Here is a 17,986-nt window from a genome sequence, read left to right on the forward strand (position 1 = left end):
GTCCCTTTGCAGGACATCTGTCAGGCGGCAACGTGGGCTTCGCTACACACGTTTGCCAGGCATTACTGCCTTGACAGCCAAGTCCGGAGGGATTGCTTCTTTGGCCGTTCTGTCCTCCAGGACTTTCTGGTGTGATCTTGGTTCGCAGACCCACCACCGGGGATGGTATTGCTTGGGTATCTATTCTAAGGTGAGGAATCTAACTAACATGTTTCTTTCAGATGAACAAGTTACTTACCTTCGGTAACGATGTATCTGTAAGAAACATTAGTTATATTCCTCACCGACCCACCCATCCTCCCCGTTCTGCGAACTGACATCTAGGGTTAAGGTTATCCTTTTCAGGCCCCTAGATTTTCTTTTTGGCACCAGTATCGGTCTTTGCATGGCTCTGCGTTCCTGGCGCGGAAGGCTATGTACAAGAACTGACGTCAGCGCGCGAGGGCGGCGTCTAAGTACTCCGACGACGTCATCCCGGCGCACGACGACAGACGCGGAGCCGCAGACGACGCCTAGCGACGCGCAAGGGGTATTGCTGACGAAAAATCTTCCGGATCCAGTCTGACGCCTGGGGATATTCTAAGGTGAGGAATCTAACTAACTAATGTTTCTTACAGATACATCGTTACCGAAGGTAAGTAACTTGTTCGTCAGCGGTTCTGCGCATTGGAATTCCCAAGGCGGCACACGCTTGCCGATACTTTTTGTTGCGAGCTGAGTTGCGGTCTTCTATACGCCTTTCCGCCTGTACCACTTCTGCCTTGAGTGCTGAAGAAGATCAAGCGCGACCGGGCCCAAATCATTCTTGTGGCTTCGGATTGGGCACAAAGAGTCTGGTATTCCGAGCTGCTCAACATGGCTATCGATCTTCCGATCACCCTGCCTCCTTGGGAGAATCTTCTGTCACAGCAGCATGGGACGGTCCGCCAGCCAAACCTGTCCAGCCTCCACCTCCTTGCGTGGAGATTGAGCGGCGGCAGTTGACGTCGTTTGACCTGCCTCCTGAAGTCTGTGATGTAACCTTGGCAGCCAGGCATGCCTCCACTAAAACGGTATACGCCTGCAGATGGAACAAATTTGTGTCATGGTGCACAGCAAAGGCTGTGGATCCCCTTTCCGCCCTCTTTCTGAGGTTCTCTTGTTCCTCCTTTCTTTGGCCCAGCAGGGCTCTGCTTTGGGCACTCTAAAAGGCTACCTGTCGGCTACCTTAGGCTTCCTGATCAGCCTTCTCTTTTCAAGTCCCCTGTTGTAAATAGATTCCTTAAGGGCACTACTTCTCTTTTTCTCCTGTTCCCTTCGTAATGCCTCACTGGGAATTGAACTGAGTTCCTACCTACCTCATGTGCACTCCCTTTGAGCAGCTACATAACTGTCCTGTCACACTTTGAAAACGGCCTTTCTGGTGGCCATCACCTCTGCACGCAGGGTGAGTGAGCTCCAAGCTGTCTCTTGCAAGCCTCCCTTTCTTAGAACTAGACCTTCCTTTCTTCCCAAGGTGGTTACTTCTTTCCACATTGGCCAAACCATCACTTTGCCCACCAAGAGAGACTCCACCGTCTGGATCCAAAACGTGGGCTTTCCTTCTACTTGGATTGCACGAAACAATTCCGAGTGGATGAACAGCTCTTTGTTGGATACGTGGCGCTAAGAATGGTCAAAGCTTCCTATTCTTTGGAAAAGAAGGAGCCGCCAGTGGGACTGCGCGCCCATTCCACCAGGGCGACGGCAGCTACCACTGCTTTGGGATGAGGAGTCCCCCTTAATGACATCTGTCAGGCAGCCACGTGGGCATCGCTGGGCACGTTCACCAAACACTACTGCCTGGACAACCAAGTCCGGAGAGACGGCTTCTTTGGCTGTTCTGTTCTCCAGGACTTTCTGGTGTGAACTTAGTTCGCAGACCCACCTTCGGGGTTGGTATTGCTGGGGCATCTATTCTAAGGTAAGGAATCTATAACTAACTGTTTCTTTTAGATGAACAAGTTACTTACCTTCGGTAACGATATATCTGTAAGAAACATAGATTAGTTATAGATTCCTTAACACCTCACTCATCCTCCCCGTTCTGCGAACTGACTTCTGGGGTTAAGGACATCCTTTCAGGGCCCTAGTTTTGTGCACTAGTGGTCAGTGCATGGCTCTGTGCTTCTGGCATGGAAAGTCGTGTACAGAACTAATGTCAGCGTGCAAGGGCGGCGTCTGTGTAGCTACTGCAACGTCATACCGGCGACCACGACGACGAACATGGAGTTGCACAATCCGGCTACAATGGTAGGCCTGAAGGCACACATCAACAACTATTCCATTTACAAGGGCTGATGGTAGATTGTAAAATCTGTCATCTGTATGCATGTCAAATGCAAGTTTGATATATGAAGATTGAGCTCTAATCTCTGAAGTTTTAGAAAAATCCCTCATCCAGTCCGATTTGCTGCTCTAGCGGACAGAAGAATATTCACAACTTCTGCCCAAAGGTTTAATGTCTGAAATTTATATTATGTTTGGCTGAAGAGGATTGGTACAAGAAATGGCATTTTTTGTTGCCATTTTTGTTTGCAGACAGACTGGTATAAATTGTTTGATAAATTTCCTATAGTTGATCAGTTTAAAAATATTTAGGTAATTGCTCTTCATTTTTTGCCATGTGCTTAAAATCAGTTAACTTTAATTTAGTGCTAAAAGTTCCTAATTCTTCTCAATTCATGTACATTAAAACTGTTTACCATTAAGACCATATGCTAGCATTAGTTAGCTAGGTTAGCAAGTGATGAGCACGGAGGCCATCTTTTAGAGTCGGAAAAATCTGGAAAAGCGTCAGGTACTGGAATTTCCATCACGGTAGGGATTGTATGTAAAGGAAATTCCAAGAATGTATTTGCACCATCTCTAGAAATGGGTGGATTTTACATGTCACCTCAAGTGAAAATGAGGTCTTTAATGTCGATTCTCTTGTTAGTTTAAAATATAAAATTATATAAAGAATAAAACCATACTTTTTTTTTACATACAGTAAAATGCACTCAAAAAACATAGTTCTCCTAAATACATTATTGTCCTAAGATTCTCCACCTTACACTTTATGTGCTGTATCTCCAAGCTTTAGGCAATACTGGAAACACTTTTTCCCCTCAATCCCTCACCAGCCCCACCAAGTGGTGCCATTCGAGTTCAGCTGTCACTCCGCCCCTGCACATAATGACAGTAGATATAAAGCGCCAGTTGGTGGGCTGGTGTTAGCTCATCTTTTCCCCACCTATTTGGTCAGGTCTGGAGCTATCTCGTGAGGTCTCACCAACAAAACTCCTCAACATTTAGACAGCAGATAGGTCAACTATATCCTCTAAAATATTCAAGCCATGTTGTAGATGCCATGGAAAGCTGTCTCTTGCGGATCCACATGACATTTGCATGTAGTGGGATCGGAACCCAGCACCATAGCCTGCGATTCTTGTGTCCTCATGCATATGAAGGCTATCCTGGAGCAGTAGAGTCCCAGCAGAGATAGCCTTTTCACCTGTTCAGACACACCTTCAGTTATAAAGCACATTTTGGGCAAAGGGTGGCTATATGAGAGCCCATAATAATCTCCAGTCTGCCGTCCTATTGCAGTTGTGCTGCCTTCAAGCCCTTCTGGATTTCTCCCCTTATGACAGAATCTTTGTTGAAGCCTCCCATTTTCCACCAACCCATAAATGATCACAACAGAGAGCTGGGTCATTCAGCTAATCAAGGGCTATGACCAAAGAAGGATGGAGGATTGAGACCCATCCAGGATCTCTCCCTTGTGAACTTGTTCATTCAGCAGGACAAGTTAAAGATGCTGTCCCTGAGTGAGGTCTTTCTGGCTCTATTTTGGGGGCCCCTGTAGAGAACAAATTAGAATATTATTATCAATTTCCTGGGAATATAAAACTGCATGATGCCAAACAATACTAAATTATATGTTACATTTTAACAGGATCACAAAACACAATTCATATAGTTCTTGCACAGGAACTCAAAAATCCTTAGACGACAATGGGTAGACAGACAAAAGTCAAATATGTAAAGAAAGTTTGCCTTCCAAGGCGGCCTCTTACAAGATGGGGCCCTGGGCAGTGCACACTTTCCCATGCCTTAAAGTGTCTCTTCCTCAGGTGCGGCAGATCGATTCACGTCCCGGACTCTCCAGGACACATACTCCCATCTTCCAATCTTTCCTGCCCAGAGATATTACCAGAGATTCACAGTGAGTTCCCAGCAGTTCCATCGTTCGGACTGAGAACGGCTCTACATGTCGTTACCAAAGTGCTGGTGGTTGCAGCAGCTTCACAGTAATAATTGCGAGTCCCTTTTTATCCATACGTTGGCAACTGGCTATAGAAAGGGGAACACCTCCAGTGAACAGTGACTTTTCTCCATGACTTAGGCCTTACTGTCAACGCCCAAAAGTCTTCAGAGGGTATGTTTCTGACTGAGACCCATATCCTGGTTCTAACGTTCTTGCATCTGCTTGACCTCGTGCATCCTGTTGACACCAAATGGCTAATGAGGGCCCATCAGAGGTGCCAAAGGTCATAGTCGCTCCAGCATACGGAGGGTTGTATGGCTGTGGTGCAGATCCCCCACTCTTAATTTGGATATATACGGGTGGATAGGTTATTTAAACCTTTTAGTGGGTTGTCATTCCAGCCCGGCTGAGACTAGAGTGTTCACGAACACCTTCTCAGTGGCCTGGGGTGCTCATCTATGCAACATGACAGCACAAAGCCTTTGAGCTGCGTCTGACCAGAAACGGCATAAAACCAGGTCTGGGCGTAGTTCGCGGAGTTTTGTTACGCGAAACTCCACGAAGTTACAAAAAGACTCCGCGAAGTTCCGCGAGTGGCGGAGTGCAGTGCGAACTGCATTTTGTGCTGGTATTCCTGCTGTTCGGGTACAAATTCTACCCGAGCGGCATCATGCGCTAGTGAACTTACTGTTCGGGATCACGAGCGGGGAAAAGACTCCGCTGCACATTGCAAAGCGGAGTTTTCTGGACTTCGCCAACTCCGCAGAGTGCGAAGTGCAGAAAACTCTGCAAACTCCGCGAACGGAGCGAAGTTCATCACCCAGGCCACATAAAACACCCTCAAGCAACAGGCGTTCCCTCTTGAAATTCAGGCATTTCTCTCTTCAGTCCCCTGGAGCAGCATTCAGATTCTGTAAGACAAACCCACTACCATCCATTGTATCAGCAGATAGAACGGTGTGCTGTCATAGGAAAAAATGTACCCATGTAAGTGGGCACATTGACAGGGACTCCTCCCCTTAGCAGCTCATTTTACTGGCTCACTCGTTATAAGAGGGATGCTCTCAGCTGTCGTCAGTGGAGGACTACGATTGGAAGTTGTACCCAGAAGTGAAGAAGGTGATCTAAAGATTGGGGTTTCTGTGTGTGAATTTCTTCACCAGGGCCCAGAACAGTAAGTATTTTTTTCTGTGCTATACACATCACCTGTAACTGGTTTCCATGGAGTGCCTTTAGGTTCATCTGGTCTTTGGGCTTGCTGAATGCATTTCTGCTGATTCTGCTACTGTCCAAGGTACTACAGAAGGATAGAGAACAGTGGGTTCTGGTAACTCCAGAGAGGATCTAGAATGCCAATCTGTTGAAACCCAGGACTTTGACTGCATCACCTGCTAGAGCAGACCTAATTTCCCCGAAGGAATGGTCAGGTCCTCAACTCCAACACCAAAACTCTGCGACAACACGTGGCGATTGATCGGTGCCAGCTAGAGGCCTTTTGTCTTCCTGATGACATAGCAGACATTGTCTTGGCCGCAAGAAGCCCACTTCTAAATCCATCTGAGGAGATTAAGAAAACAACTTTGTTAAGTAGTACAAGTTGGTAGAACTCTACCCCTTTATGGTTGCTGGTAAGGACTATTTCATGATGTATTTTTGTCTTCCTGATCTACCTCTCCTCTTTAGTGCACCACTAGTTGCACTTTTGCTTTTTTTCTGTTACTCCGTTCATTGCACCTCAGTAGGATTTAAATATTGCTTTGAATTTCTTGATGGCATTCCCTCTTTGAGCCAATGCATAGTTGCCCGGCTTGACTTCTTTTACCCTGAAGATGGTTTTGATTCTACAATAACTTGAGCACCTACTGCTGGAGAACCTAAGACCCTCTTTGTTTGTTAACCGTTCACAGTTTTCTACCCAGACAAACTTGGTCCTTCACACCTGCCCATTCCTCTTACCCAAAGTGGTTTCTGCTTTTTGTGTATCTGTCTATCACTTTTCTATCTTTCTTCCTTCCTCTACATCCAGCCAAGGAGCAGGAGCGTCTGCATTGACTGGACCTCAAGTATGAAATGTCCTACTTTATTGAGTGCACTTGACAAGACAGTGTATGATGAGCTCTTTTTCAGCTTCGCAACTCTGCTTGGAGTATCAGAGGTGCTACGTCAGCTGTTGGATACTGGTGACACCGTAGCCCTGATATTGCTCGATTTGAGCGCGACATTTGATACGGTATCCCACACTGTATTATTAAATTCCCTGCAATCTTTTGGCCTTACGGACACCGCGCTTGGCTGGCTTACGTCTTTTCTTACTAAGCGGACGTTTCAAGTTTTTTCATCCAGTGCCTCCTCCGAAATCTATCCCGTTGCCCATGGGGTGCCTCAGGGTTCCATCTTGAGTTCCCTTTTGTTTAACTTGTATGTCAAACCCTTGGCAACGATAGCTGAGGAATCTGGGCTGTCCCTGTTCTCTTATGCGGACGACACCCAGATTATTTTTTCCCTTTCTACGGGTCAGCTATGTGGCCCCTCAGTGCTCCAGACCGGTGTAAGAAACATTGCATCGTGGATGCAAGATAATCTCCTTAAGCTGAACGGCGAAAAGACCGAGGTCCTTATTTTTGGGAAAAATAAAAATCTCTGGGGTCCTCAGCACTGGCCATGTGAGATGGGTGGTCTTCCCCAGCCCTCTGCCTATGTCCGCAATTTAGGAGTCTTGATTGACGATAATCTTTCTATGAAGCATCAGGCCGTGAAGGTGGCTGCCACTTGCTTCGCCATCTTAAAATGGTTGAAGAAAATCATTTGGATGCTTCCGGTTTCCGTCCAGAAAACCATAGTCCAGGCACTCGTGACTTCGAGAATGGACTATGGAAACATTCTTTACCTGGGCTCCAATAAAGATGTCATACGAAAGCTTCAAGTGATTCAAAATTCCGCGGCTAGGCTTCTATGCCACCTCCCCAAAAACTCTTCCACCTTCAGTGCTCTACATAAACTTCACTGGCTTAAGATTGCTAACCGTGTGAAGTTTAAAGCCTTGAGTTTTATGCATAAAATTAAAAGTGGCTCGTCGCCTAAATACTTGCAATCCTTGGTTCATCCCAACCTACCCTCTCGGGCACTGCGCTCGGCCACCCAGGGCAGATTTATGCTGCCTAGAGTTAAATTTGCAAGAATGGGTGGCCGTTCCCTTGCCTATTTAGGTTCGGTGCTTTGGAATTCCCTTCCAATCGCCATTCGCAATGAAACTTTTTTCTGGAATTTTCGTAGATCTGAAAAAACATGGCTTTTCAATCAATAATTACTTTTCTCCACTGCTTCGGGTTCCCTGTCTGGTTTTAGCGCTGGGAAACCCTAGGTGGGTAGCTGTGCGCTCTACAAAACTAACCTAACATAACTTTAGCCCAGAATGGCATGGTGGTGAAAAAACACGCCAATGCATAATCATCCCTCAGATTCCTCGCCTTGCTCCTTCTTCCTCTGAGTTAGTGCTGTGATGAATAAGATCCAAAGGTATGCAAACATGTTATCTGCTGTATTTGTTGCTGTTTTCCCTCTCTCATTTCCTCGCCATACACCACGACCATACACCAGGACAAGCAACTAGCGCTAGTATGCTTATTACCGCCAAATACACTCCAGTATTGTCATGTCCGGAGAGGAGGCGTGACTGAACTAATATGATGCGACACCAGGCAGTACGAAACAGAAAGCGGTGAGGAATCTGCAGCAAGATTATGTATCCACCAGAAATATTGTTACCAAATATGAGTAACCCTTTCTTTTGATCTTTTCTGTTTTGTTCTCCTTCTCATCCCTTCAAAATAAAATTGTTCATATATGTTTTTTTATTTTTTCATAGGGTATTTTGTATGGCGCTAAGGTTTCTTCATGTTAGATTCTATGGCACCTTGTCTCGTTCTCACATGTGGAGGGAGGGCAAGCAACTTTTCCTTTATTCTTCAGGTCATAATAATTTGTTTATTTTTTATATAGAGCTTTATTTCCCCTTCATAAAAGTGCTTCAAATACCTGGGGTTATTATTAGCCAATTTAAAGGTACTCAATGTACTCACCTCTGAAGAATTGAAGTCTGATCCGGCCTTGCTGGGATTGAAATTCATAACCTCCAGATACCTCCTAAATCATTTAGCTCCTGGCATAATTGTTATTCTTGCCCAAATAAGTAAACTAGTTGCCTTGCAGTGTTCCATTAGAGCTGCCAAAATGAGCTCTCTGCTCTCAACACTTCTGCAGGGGTTCCATTTTTGAACATCTCAGACTGAGCATTGTCTGATCTCCATACCTTTGCCAAACACTGTTTTCTGGACTCTGCTTCTCGAGAGGAAACTGTATTTTGCCCTGCGTTGTCTGAACATTTCTTGATCTATGGATTGATTCTTGTTTTTCCTCGTGCCTTAATTCATACGTTTGCAGTATAGTTTTAATCTTTCGAAAGATGACAACTTTGTGACGATTAGTAGCCATTACCTATGCTGGCAGGTACTACTACTACTTTCCAGGTTCTCATTTACCCTTCCACCCTTCCTGTTCCGCAAGTAGCACTTATGTCTACTGTTGTAATCATTGCTCTGGATGGTCCTTTGTCATGGAGATATCGGGCAAATCTGACATCAGAGACACGAGGATCATCTTTGTGGGGCATGCCGCCTTCCCCGACCACACTGTATTTTGAGGGGAGTTGCATAAGGCCCCCTTCTGAGTCATTGAACTTATTTGAATCTTGTCTGTGCATTAAATACATTTCTGGAGCTAGTTAATTTGCTATTTGATGAGTATCCATTAAAAACGGAAAAGTAACAAATGGCTTATCTTTCACCCTGATGTTTGTTTTGTTTTACTAGAAAGCTCACTAATTTAGATAAAATCTTCATATAGCTCGTATTTGACCTTTTATTGTGTTATACTAGAAATTGATATATCTGCACCAGCATTATGACTTTTAGGTTTAGGACTAGCCCCAAAAGCCTCATTAAAAGTGTGATTTTTATTCTGCATATCTTTCACTTTAGATTTGCCTCCTCCTTTTCAATGCACTCCTTGGAATCTAAACCCCAAGCAATTGCTTTAATAGTGTGAGTGTTTACAGATGGGCGACACCGCAATTTATTTTTGAAGACCAGAAATTATTTTTCATCTTCAGAGTTTGATCCAGAAGAGACCAAAGCAGAAAACAAAATAAGGAGGAAGAGAAAGATAGGAAAACCATGGCAAGGGCAGAAAACATTAATAAAAAAAGAACTTGCAAGAGTGAGATAAAGAGAAGTTAAATGTAGGGTAGTTGAAGAAAGAGACATGATTTGGGACAAACAGTGGACAACCTTGGTATTCTGCAACCCCAAGAAAAACTTTGAGTCCCTGCTCTTATTTTTATACTCATTAAGCAACTGTCCCAGAGAGTTTTGTGCACATTAAGTGGATTGCAAAACTGTGGCTGGGTATTGATGGTTTAACGGTTGCACAACTTGTCAGCATGTGCCAATATATTTAGAAAGGGTTTATACAAAGCTTAGTTTGATTGTGATGCTATAAGGTACAGATGCATCAAACTAACCAATATGCATTTTATACATTGGTGAGACACCTCCATTCACATGAGTAATTAATGTACCAGAGCACTCAACATTAAGTAAATCAATGGTGTTGTCACCATATATAGTAATATCCAAACGCATAAAATTAAAAATCAGGAAATATAGATTTCTTGTATTGTGGTCCAAAATACAGCCGACACGTGTTTCGTCACACAAGTGACTTCTTCAAGGCTGTAGTTACATATATTTACAAGTAAATAATTGTGTAGGTGAAACATATAATACAAATACATATTCATGACGATCTACATATTGTTGTTTCTTTCATAGAACGTGATGTGAGTCTATTACAGAGAAAGGTTATGGGGAACCACGAACAAGGCCACTGCATGCAAAATGGAGTAACCTTGATGCAAGCGGGTGCCAAAAGAACCACCAAGCTAGAACAATCTTTTGGTGAAGGTGTTTTTTTATTTTTTTTTAAAAAGGTTGTAACAATGTAATTTTGCTTCAAAGATTCGTAAAGAGTAAGTAAAAAATGTGAGTAAGTGATGAATTGTGTTCCCGGCCACCAGAGGTAAAAAGGTGAAAGGGATAGTTTCAAATTAATCAATATAAAGGAGAACTGACCTAAATGAAATAAAACTGTTGTCACGATCCCGTGGATCAACAGGCCTCTTGGAGGTAAGATTGTAACATGTATTTATTTACTTATAAACTATATGCATCACTCGCATACCAAAAGAATGGCTAAAGGTTTCAAGTACAAGGAGATGATGTTTTTCACAAAGATAAGACATCACCAAATTGTCTTTGTTAGTACTATGTACTGAAATGCAATGGGCATATGTTCTTTTCAAATTAAGCGTGAATTGTGAGGTACATAATTTACGGTTTCTGTTCTATGGATAGACACATCTAAAAACGGTGTAGGACCAAATATTATATTTCATCACTTCCTAATTTTTTAATTACTCTTTACAAATCTTTGAAGCAAAATCACATTGTTTCAACCTTTTGAAAAGAAAAAAAAACCTTTACCAAAAAATTGTTCTAGCTTGGTGTTTCTTATGGTACACGTTTGCATCAAGGTCTTTTGCATGCGGGGGCTTTGTTCGTGGTTTCCCATAACCGTTTCTCTGTAATAGACTCACATAACGTTCTATGAAAGAAACAACTACATGTAGATAATCATGAATATGTATTTGTACTAGTTGTTTCACTTACACAATTATTTACTTGTAAAATGTAAATAATTACAGCCCTGAAGAAGTTACTTGTGTGACGAAACACGTGTCGGCTGTGTTTTGGACCACAATTCGTGTTTCTACAACAAATCTAGGATTCCTGTTTTTTAACTTTATGCGTTTGGATATTATTATATATGGTGACAATACGATTGATTTACTTAATGTTGAGTGCTCTGGTACATTAATTCTTAAGTGGATTGCAGTTTGACTTTGTTTTAAATTGCAGACTTAGTATCTGTTATGTTATTCTGATTTTCAGATCGATTCTTTCGAAGGATGGCATTCTGTACGTAAAACTTCGAGCTGGGCAACTGTCCTACAAAGAAGACCCGAAGGGCTGGCGCAGCCTATTGACACAGACTGTTACACACAGAAACTCAGAGGCACAAGCTTTCAAGGTATTAATTATTGTGTGCTGCATCAGAACTGTTTGGTTTGGTCATGACCAGCTTCCCACGCCTTTACAGGCAGAGTAAATACAAAACTGTGTTTAGCAAATAAAACCCAGCAGTTCTCAGAAATGGCACGCATAAATATTTGACATGATGACCAATATTGTCCACAGTTACTGTAGTTCTGGCAAGCATCCAAACTAAGGTTGGCATTACCGTTTACTACCAGTGACCACATCACTCCACGCAAACCCTCACCTCCTCTGCACATGTCCTCAAAAAACATTCAGCAGCTCACTAATTAGATGGAACAGTGTATGAACACATCACACCATCTCATGACAACACACACCACAAGGTGCCAAACCACATTACATAATTTTTCCACATCACACCTCAGTATACTCCTACACATAACACCATTAAAGTTGCCATCTAGTTAATTACAATGGATGCCCGTGTATATGGTTTTGGTGTTGTAATGTTGCAAATGAAGCATGACGAAGAAAGAGTAATTGCTTTTGCATCGAAAGATTTAGGAGGGTGCAGAGCCACTATTTGGTCATTAACAAAGGGACATTATCTTGATGGGGTATTTGTGCATATAGTGTGTGGTATAAAGTTTGAGATCAAACTTTATCAAAAATCTTTGGTAGATACTTGTACTATGGTATGTGATTAATGCAACACTGCATATTGCAAAATGATTGCAGATTAAGAGTGGGTTGTAATAGACGTGGAATTGGGTTGTAAGGGTGTGAGGAGAAATAGTTGACCAAGAGTGAGTAGAACGGTGGTTTGAAGGAAGTGAAGAAATGTATTCCATAAGGGTGGCCAAGAGTTATGCATAGGAATTATGTTACTGGATGGAGTTGGTTCGGGCAAAATTATCAGAGGTTTAGAGGTGTGATATGCTTATATAATAAACTAGAGGGGCATGTTTTTACATGACCTTGGCTATTGGTAATGTTATATGAGGGCCATGGTGGAGTGTCATTAAAGAAAGGACAGGTTCGGTTTTTTGTGGGCCTCATGGATCACGAAATTAAGAGAATCGTGAGCACTTATGTCTTGCACATCATTCTGAAGTTTCAGGCCTCCACAAAAGGCTCTTTGAATATTAATTTGGTAGTAGTGACCCCCTCTCTTGCAACCAATAAGCCTTGTTTTTCTATTGGTCATTGTGTCCAGAAACTAGGCCCCATAATATATGGCCTACTGGTAGTCATAACAGTAGAGTCCCAACACCTATTGAGATTTAGAAAAAGGTTGTGATGCCCCATCAGCTAGCTGTCCATTTTGGAGCAGCAGCACACATTCTTGAATGACAGTCCACAACCCCTCCACCTTCAGCGGGGTTTTGACATTCAGAACTTTAACCTTCTAAACTTCTGGGGTCCCTTTCTCAGGGTTCAACTCGCTCTGCTTGCTTTCTTAGTCTTTGGTGCCGAGAATGCCCCACTTCTAATGGAGATTTTCAGTTGTCCCACTTTTCAGAGCCTCTCCTCTTTTCTTAGGTTATTCTTCACATCATCAAATAACCTTCCATAAGGGGATGCAGAAAACCCTTCTTATTGTTTGTTTGACACAGTCCTTTCTTTTGTTCCTGCCTTGAAAATAAGGGATCAGTGTGTTTTGTGTCTCATCAGAATATGTGTTTCCCTTCTGCCAGAGCTTGGCCTTCTTCGGTTGGAGACAATACAATAAGTGATAAACTACAATTTCTCCTCTGTTGAGCTCTTCTGTTTTGGGGTCGCCTTTCCAAAATAATTTTTAGGGCTAGCCTAGGCAGCGTGCATGCACTGTCTCTCCAAAACTTCAAGTAATCTGTATCATGGGTGAAACTCCCAGGTAATTTCTCCTGCTGCTTGCCATTTGTTAACTGTGGCATTGCTCTTCTTAGCAGGCTTATGGTTGGCTCTGGATGCGATAAGTCACTTCCGTTTTTTCTGGACGCAGCACCGCCTAACCACAGTTTTCGTCCACTTTCGTGTTTTAATTGTGTCTGAGGGGATCTTGTTTTTAGGATTTTTGCAGCCCAGCATGCTCGCTTGCATGCTTTGATGTGTATAGCGCGAGCACTGCGCCCACTTTCATTTAAGTTTAATGGCTTTCGCTTTCACATCTGTTTAGTAGCACGCACACCACGCTTTCATGTCAGTTTAGTGCTTGTTTTTCTTGTGAGTAGTTTTGTTATCCTTAAGAATCTTAACCCATGTGTGACCAATGCTTTGATGTGTATTGCGCTAGCACGGCGCTCGCTTTCATTTAAGTTTAATGGTGCTCGCTTTCACATCTGTTTAGTTGCACACGCACGCTTTCATGTCAGTTTAGTGCTTGTTCAGCTTGTGCTTACGAGGAATATATTAATGTGGAAACAAAAACAAGTGTATTGGGTCAGAGGCTGCAAATGGGGTGCAAAGTATCAAAGTGCACCAATGGCCATGAGTGGGGTGCTCTGTGCTTGTTTATATAAAGAGTTCGTCTCTGGGGCAGTGTGCGCCAAGCATCAGTGTACACCGAGAAGTGCTTGTTCAACGAGGCGCTGTTGTGATAAAAGGTAAAGACGCAGTCAAGATACACTGTGTTCTGTTTCCAACACTGCATGACATGTGAGGCGATAATACACACATCTAACATGGAAAGCAGCCGAGAAATAACTCGTTGCACGCTGTTGTTTCCAGCCTCCCCTCGGACAGCGTGAACAGAGAGGCCACAACAGTCTCAAGTCAGCCTCCCTTTCCCAGATGGCATCGGCTGAGAGGCCTTGGTAGCCCGGCCCATCCTTCCTCTCCACAGAGCATCAGCAGAGAGGCCTCGGTAACTCAGCCTTCCTCCCCCCCCCCCCCCCCCCCCCCCCTGCTGCCTTCGGACCGTATCAGCAGAGAGGCCACGCAGCACAGCCCTCTTTTGCCCCCCAACCACCACCCTCGGACAGCATCAGCAGAGAGGCCTCGCACCCCAGCTCTCTTCTGCCCCCCACCCCTCCTTCAGGCAGCATCAGCAGAGAGGCCTCAACAGCCCAACCCTCTCCTGCACCACCACCACCCACGCCACCTTCAGACAGCATCAGCAGAGAGGCATAGATGCCAAGGTTTCATATTGCTTGTGTGTGACGTTCTCATAACTTCACTTTAATTCTGAGTGGCATTCAGCGATTATGGAAGACACTTTGTCGCAAGCAAAATGAAGACGAGGGAAACATAAACATCAGAAATTACATGTATTTTTCAAAAATAAATTGACTTCTTCAGGTGACATTCGACATCTTGAAATCGTAAATAATAAAAAAAAAAAAGGCAAGGCATATATGTGCATTCGTCATCACACTGGGCCGCCACAGCAACCTTGATGATTACACGTCATCACACTTTTTTTGCATTTTTTTTTTGGCTGCTGCTCTACAGTATTGGCAAAGCCAATAGTTTGAGAAGCCTTTGCCAAAGCTTGTATCCTTCTGAGTTAAATACACTGAGTAACATCATACTGAGTAATAGTGGCGGTACATATAACAGATACAATGGCAAATACCGAGTCTTAAAACACTATCTGGCACATGCATCAAGCAAAAATCCAGTCGGTAAAATACCGAATCGCTAAAATCACCCGTTAGCGAGTGTGAAAAACCGATTTCCAATGCATCAACCCAAAATGTGAGCAAATAAAGAATCGCTAAATAAATACCGGAAAAATAACTAATCGCTATTAACCAATCCCCAAAATTACCGAATCGCTAAATACCGAAGTCGCAATTACCGGACACACAAATAGCTCCCGGAAAGTGCCAATGGCTAATAACCAATCTGCACCCAATGCAACACCACTCGCAAATACCGAAAATCCCAAAAATCGCTATTTAGCATGAGCAAACTAAGGGGAATCAGAACCTGGAGGTAAAGTAAAAAAAAAAATTGTGTTAAAGAGAAAATAAAATTTACACATGTGCAAATGATTGTGCCAATCAGCAAACCCTTAAATGTGGCCCAGGAGACCCTGTTGGCTAGCACAAAATGGCAGCCCTCTACGTGCTTGCAAGGAGGATGCGAATCAATGCCGCAGGACAGCGCAGGAGAAGGGTCCAGGAGAGAGTATTCAGACTGCACATCACCTTGCTCGGACAGAATGAGGACGAGGTGTACGAGAAGTATCGACTGAATCGTGCCATGATCATGCGCCTCATTGCAGACCTGGAACCACTACTGCAGCACCAGACACATCGGACCAATGCAATCCCTGCGCACGTCCAGGTCCTATGCAGCCTGCACCTACTGGCCTCAGGAAGTTTCCAGGGGGTCATCGCCGTAGCCGGAGGCGTATCGCAAAGCGCACTCTCACGCTTCTTCCAGAAATTCTTAGACGCCATGCTGACAATGATCCACACCCACATCAGCTTCCCCACAACCCCACAGCAGTTGGACCGCACCAAACAGGCATTCTACCAGGTGGCACAATTCCCCCATGTAATTGGATGCATCGACTGTACGCATATCCCCATCTGTCCACCCTCTGCAAATGAGTACATATTCCGTAACCGCAAGTCATACCACTCAATCAACGTGCAGGTTGTGTGCGATGCCAAGCACATCATCACGGACCTAGTGGCACAATTCCCGGGGAGCACACACGACTCCTACATATTCCGACACAGTGGCATCCACAGGCGTCTACTCAACGGAGAATTCGGAGAGGGACTCCTGCTTGGTACGTACACATACCTCTTCCACACATGAGCACCACACATGTCTGTACATCACCATTGCTAAGTCTTTGCTTCTATCTTCTAGGCGACAGTGCATACGCCCTGCGTGAATATATACTCACCCCCTACATCAATCCAGCAACACCACAGGAGCAACGTTACAACGCCGCCCACATAAGCACAAGGAATGTCATAGAGAGGACCTTTGGAATTCTGAAGAGTCGCTTTAGAATCCTACATAAGACTGGTGGCGCCTTGCTATACAAACCTGATACCTGCTGCAGGATTGTAGCTGTATGTGCTATGCTGCATAACATTGCGACCAGAAGGGGGATACCCATAGAGGTTGACAGGAATGACGACCACCGGGATGACCAACCACCCGCCCAACACCGACAGGCACATGTCCCTAACACAGCAGAGGGCCATAGGAGGCGGACATACATCATGCAACATCATTTCTGAAGCAGGTAAGAATGAAACATTACAATTTCATTGGTGTTGCAACTGTTTAATGCACAGGAGCACTGAGGTATGTGCGACCAAACAAGCAATGAAATGAATGCTCGCCAGGAAAAATGTAACAACAAATGTCCGTTTCAGTCACGGCTATGCAGCGTCAGGAAGGGGAGGACCATGGTTGCCCCACCACGGTCAAGTATGACTGTCATTCAGTCTAGTGGCGCTTGCCACGTACGCCAAGCCTCCTCTCAGGTGTCTCCGACGCCTCACCACGGCCTGTCCCCGTGGAGCACCGCGAACTGCGGCGCCTGGTGCTGGCCTCTGCCACAGACACACTGCTCACACTCGAGGCAGCCTCACTGCCGTCTTCCCCTCCCAAAGCGCCAGCACTGAAAGTGCCGCTCTGCAGGTGTTCTACTGCAGCGGTGACCTGCCCCAGAGCCTTGGCAACATCCCCGCAAAAGTGTCCAAGGTCCACCTGCAGTGACACCGAGCGGCGTGCCAACACTGCGGTGCTATTGCTCATCCTTGTGATGGCCTTTGTAGAGGCCGCGGACCTCACCAAGTTATTGACGGTGCCTCCTCCTCTCGCTCTCATGGCCTTCCCTCATGGCACGGGTGAGCTCATGGATGTCCTCCCTCAGGTACCCATTGCCCTCTGCCACCACAGTGGTCATGTCCCTCATCGCCGCAGTCATGGCACGCATTTCCTTTGCAAGGCGCGCTATGTTGGAGCTGATTGTCGCCATGTGTCTTCCCTGCAGGCGCTGGACACGCAGCATCCTTTCCTTAATGCCAGCATTTGGGGTGATATCAACGTCGCCTAAGGAGAGTGAACTGCGCCGAGACCTGCGCCGCTGTGGGAGTCTGGCACGTGCAGGTGGTGCAGCAGGCGGTGTGATGCTGCGCAGACTTTGACCCGATGGTGTAGCGGGTGTTTCCATCACCTGCATGGGCAGAACTTGGGACCTGCATCTCTGCGCTTTAGTAGAAGTTGGAGCAGGTGTAGCTGATGCTGGTGGTGCTGGTGGTGGTGGTGTTGCAGGTGGAGGTGGTGAGTGCGTATCCTGCGCTGTATCCATGTCGGAATCGGCAGGAGTCTCGGAAATAATCAGCCGGCCGCTGTCATCCGAATCCCCAGGAGATGCATCTGTGTGTGAAACAGTGCATGGTTAGTGGGATAGTTACACCTACGTAGTATTGTAAACATACATGTCCCTCTGTGATCCACTAAATAAACAGTCTATATCCAGGTTCAACTGATGTGGCGATTTGTAATTCTATTTTATCCTGTACATGCACACCGGACTGACTTCACTACAACTCCCATGATGCACTAGTGTTAAGAGTAAAGT

The 17,986-nt window shown here is 44.9% G+C and overlaps 1 protein-coding gene across 1 annotated transcript in view; it reads left to right on the top strand.

Moving 5' to 3' along the window:
* Positions 1–17,986, top strand: part of ANAPC1 (anaphase promoting complex subunit 1) — a 771,271-nt gene that overhangs the window by 637,216 nt on the left and 116,069 nt on the right. Inside the window, exon 42 of the mRNA XM_085611802.1 lies at positions 11,338–11,476. Within this exon, the coding sequence (XP_085467928.1) occupies positions 11,338–11,476 (139 nt within the window). The remainder of the gene's footprint in view (positions 1–11,337; positions 11,477–17,986) is intronic.

This window comes from Triturus cristatus, chromosome 6 (genome assembly GCF_964204655.1).
Source record: "Triturus cristatus chromosome 6, aTriCri1.1, whole genome shotgun sequence".
NCBI lineage: Eukaryota > Metazoa > Chordata > Amphibia > Caudata > Salamandridae > Triturus > Triturus cristatus.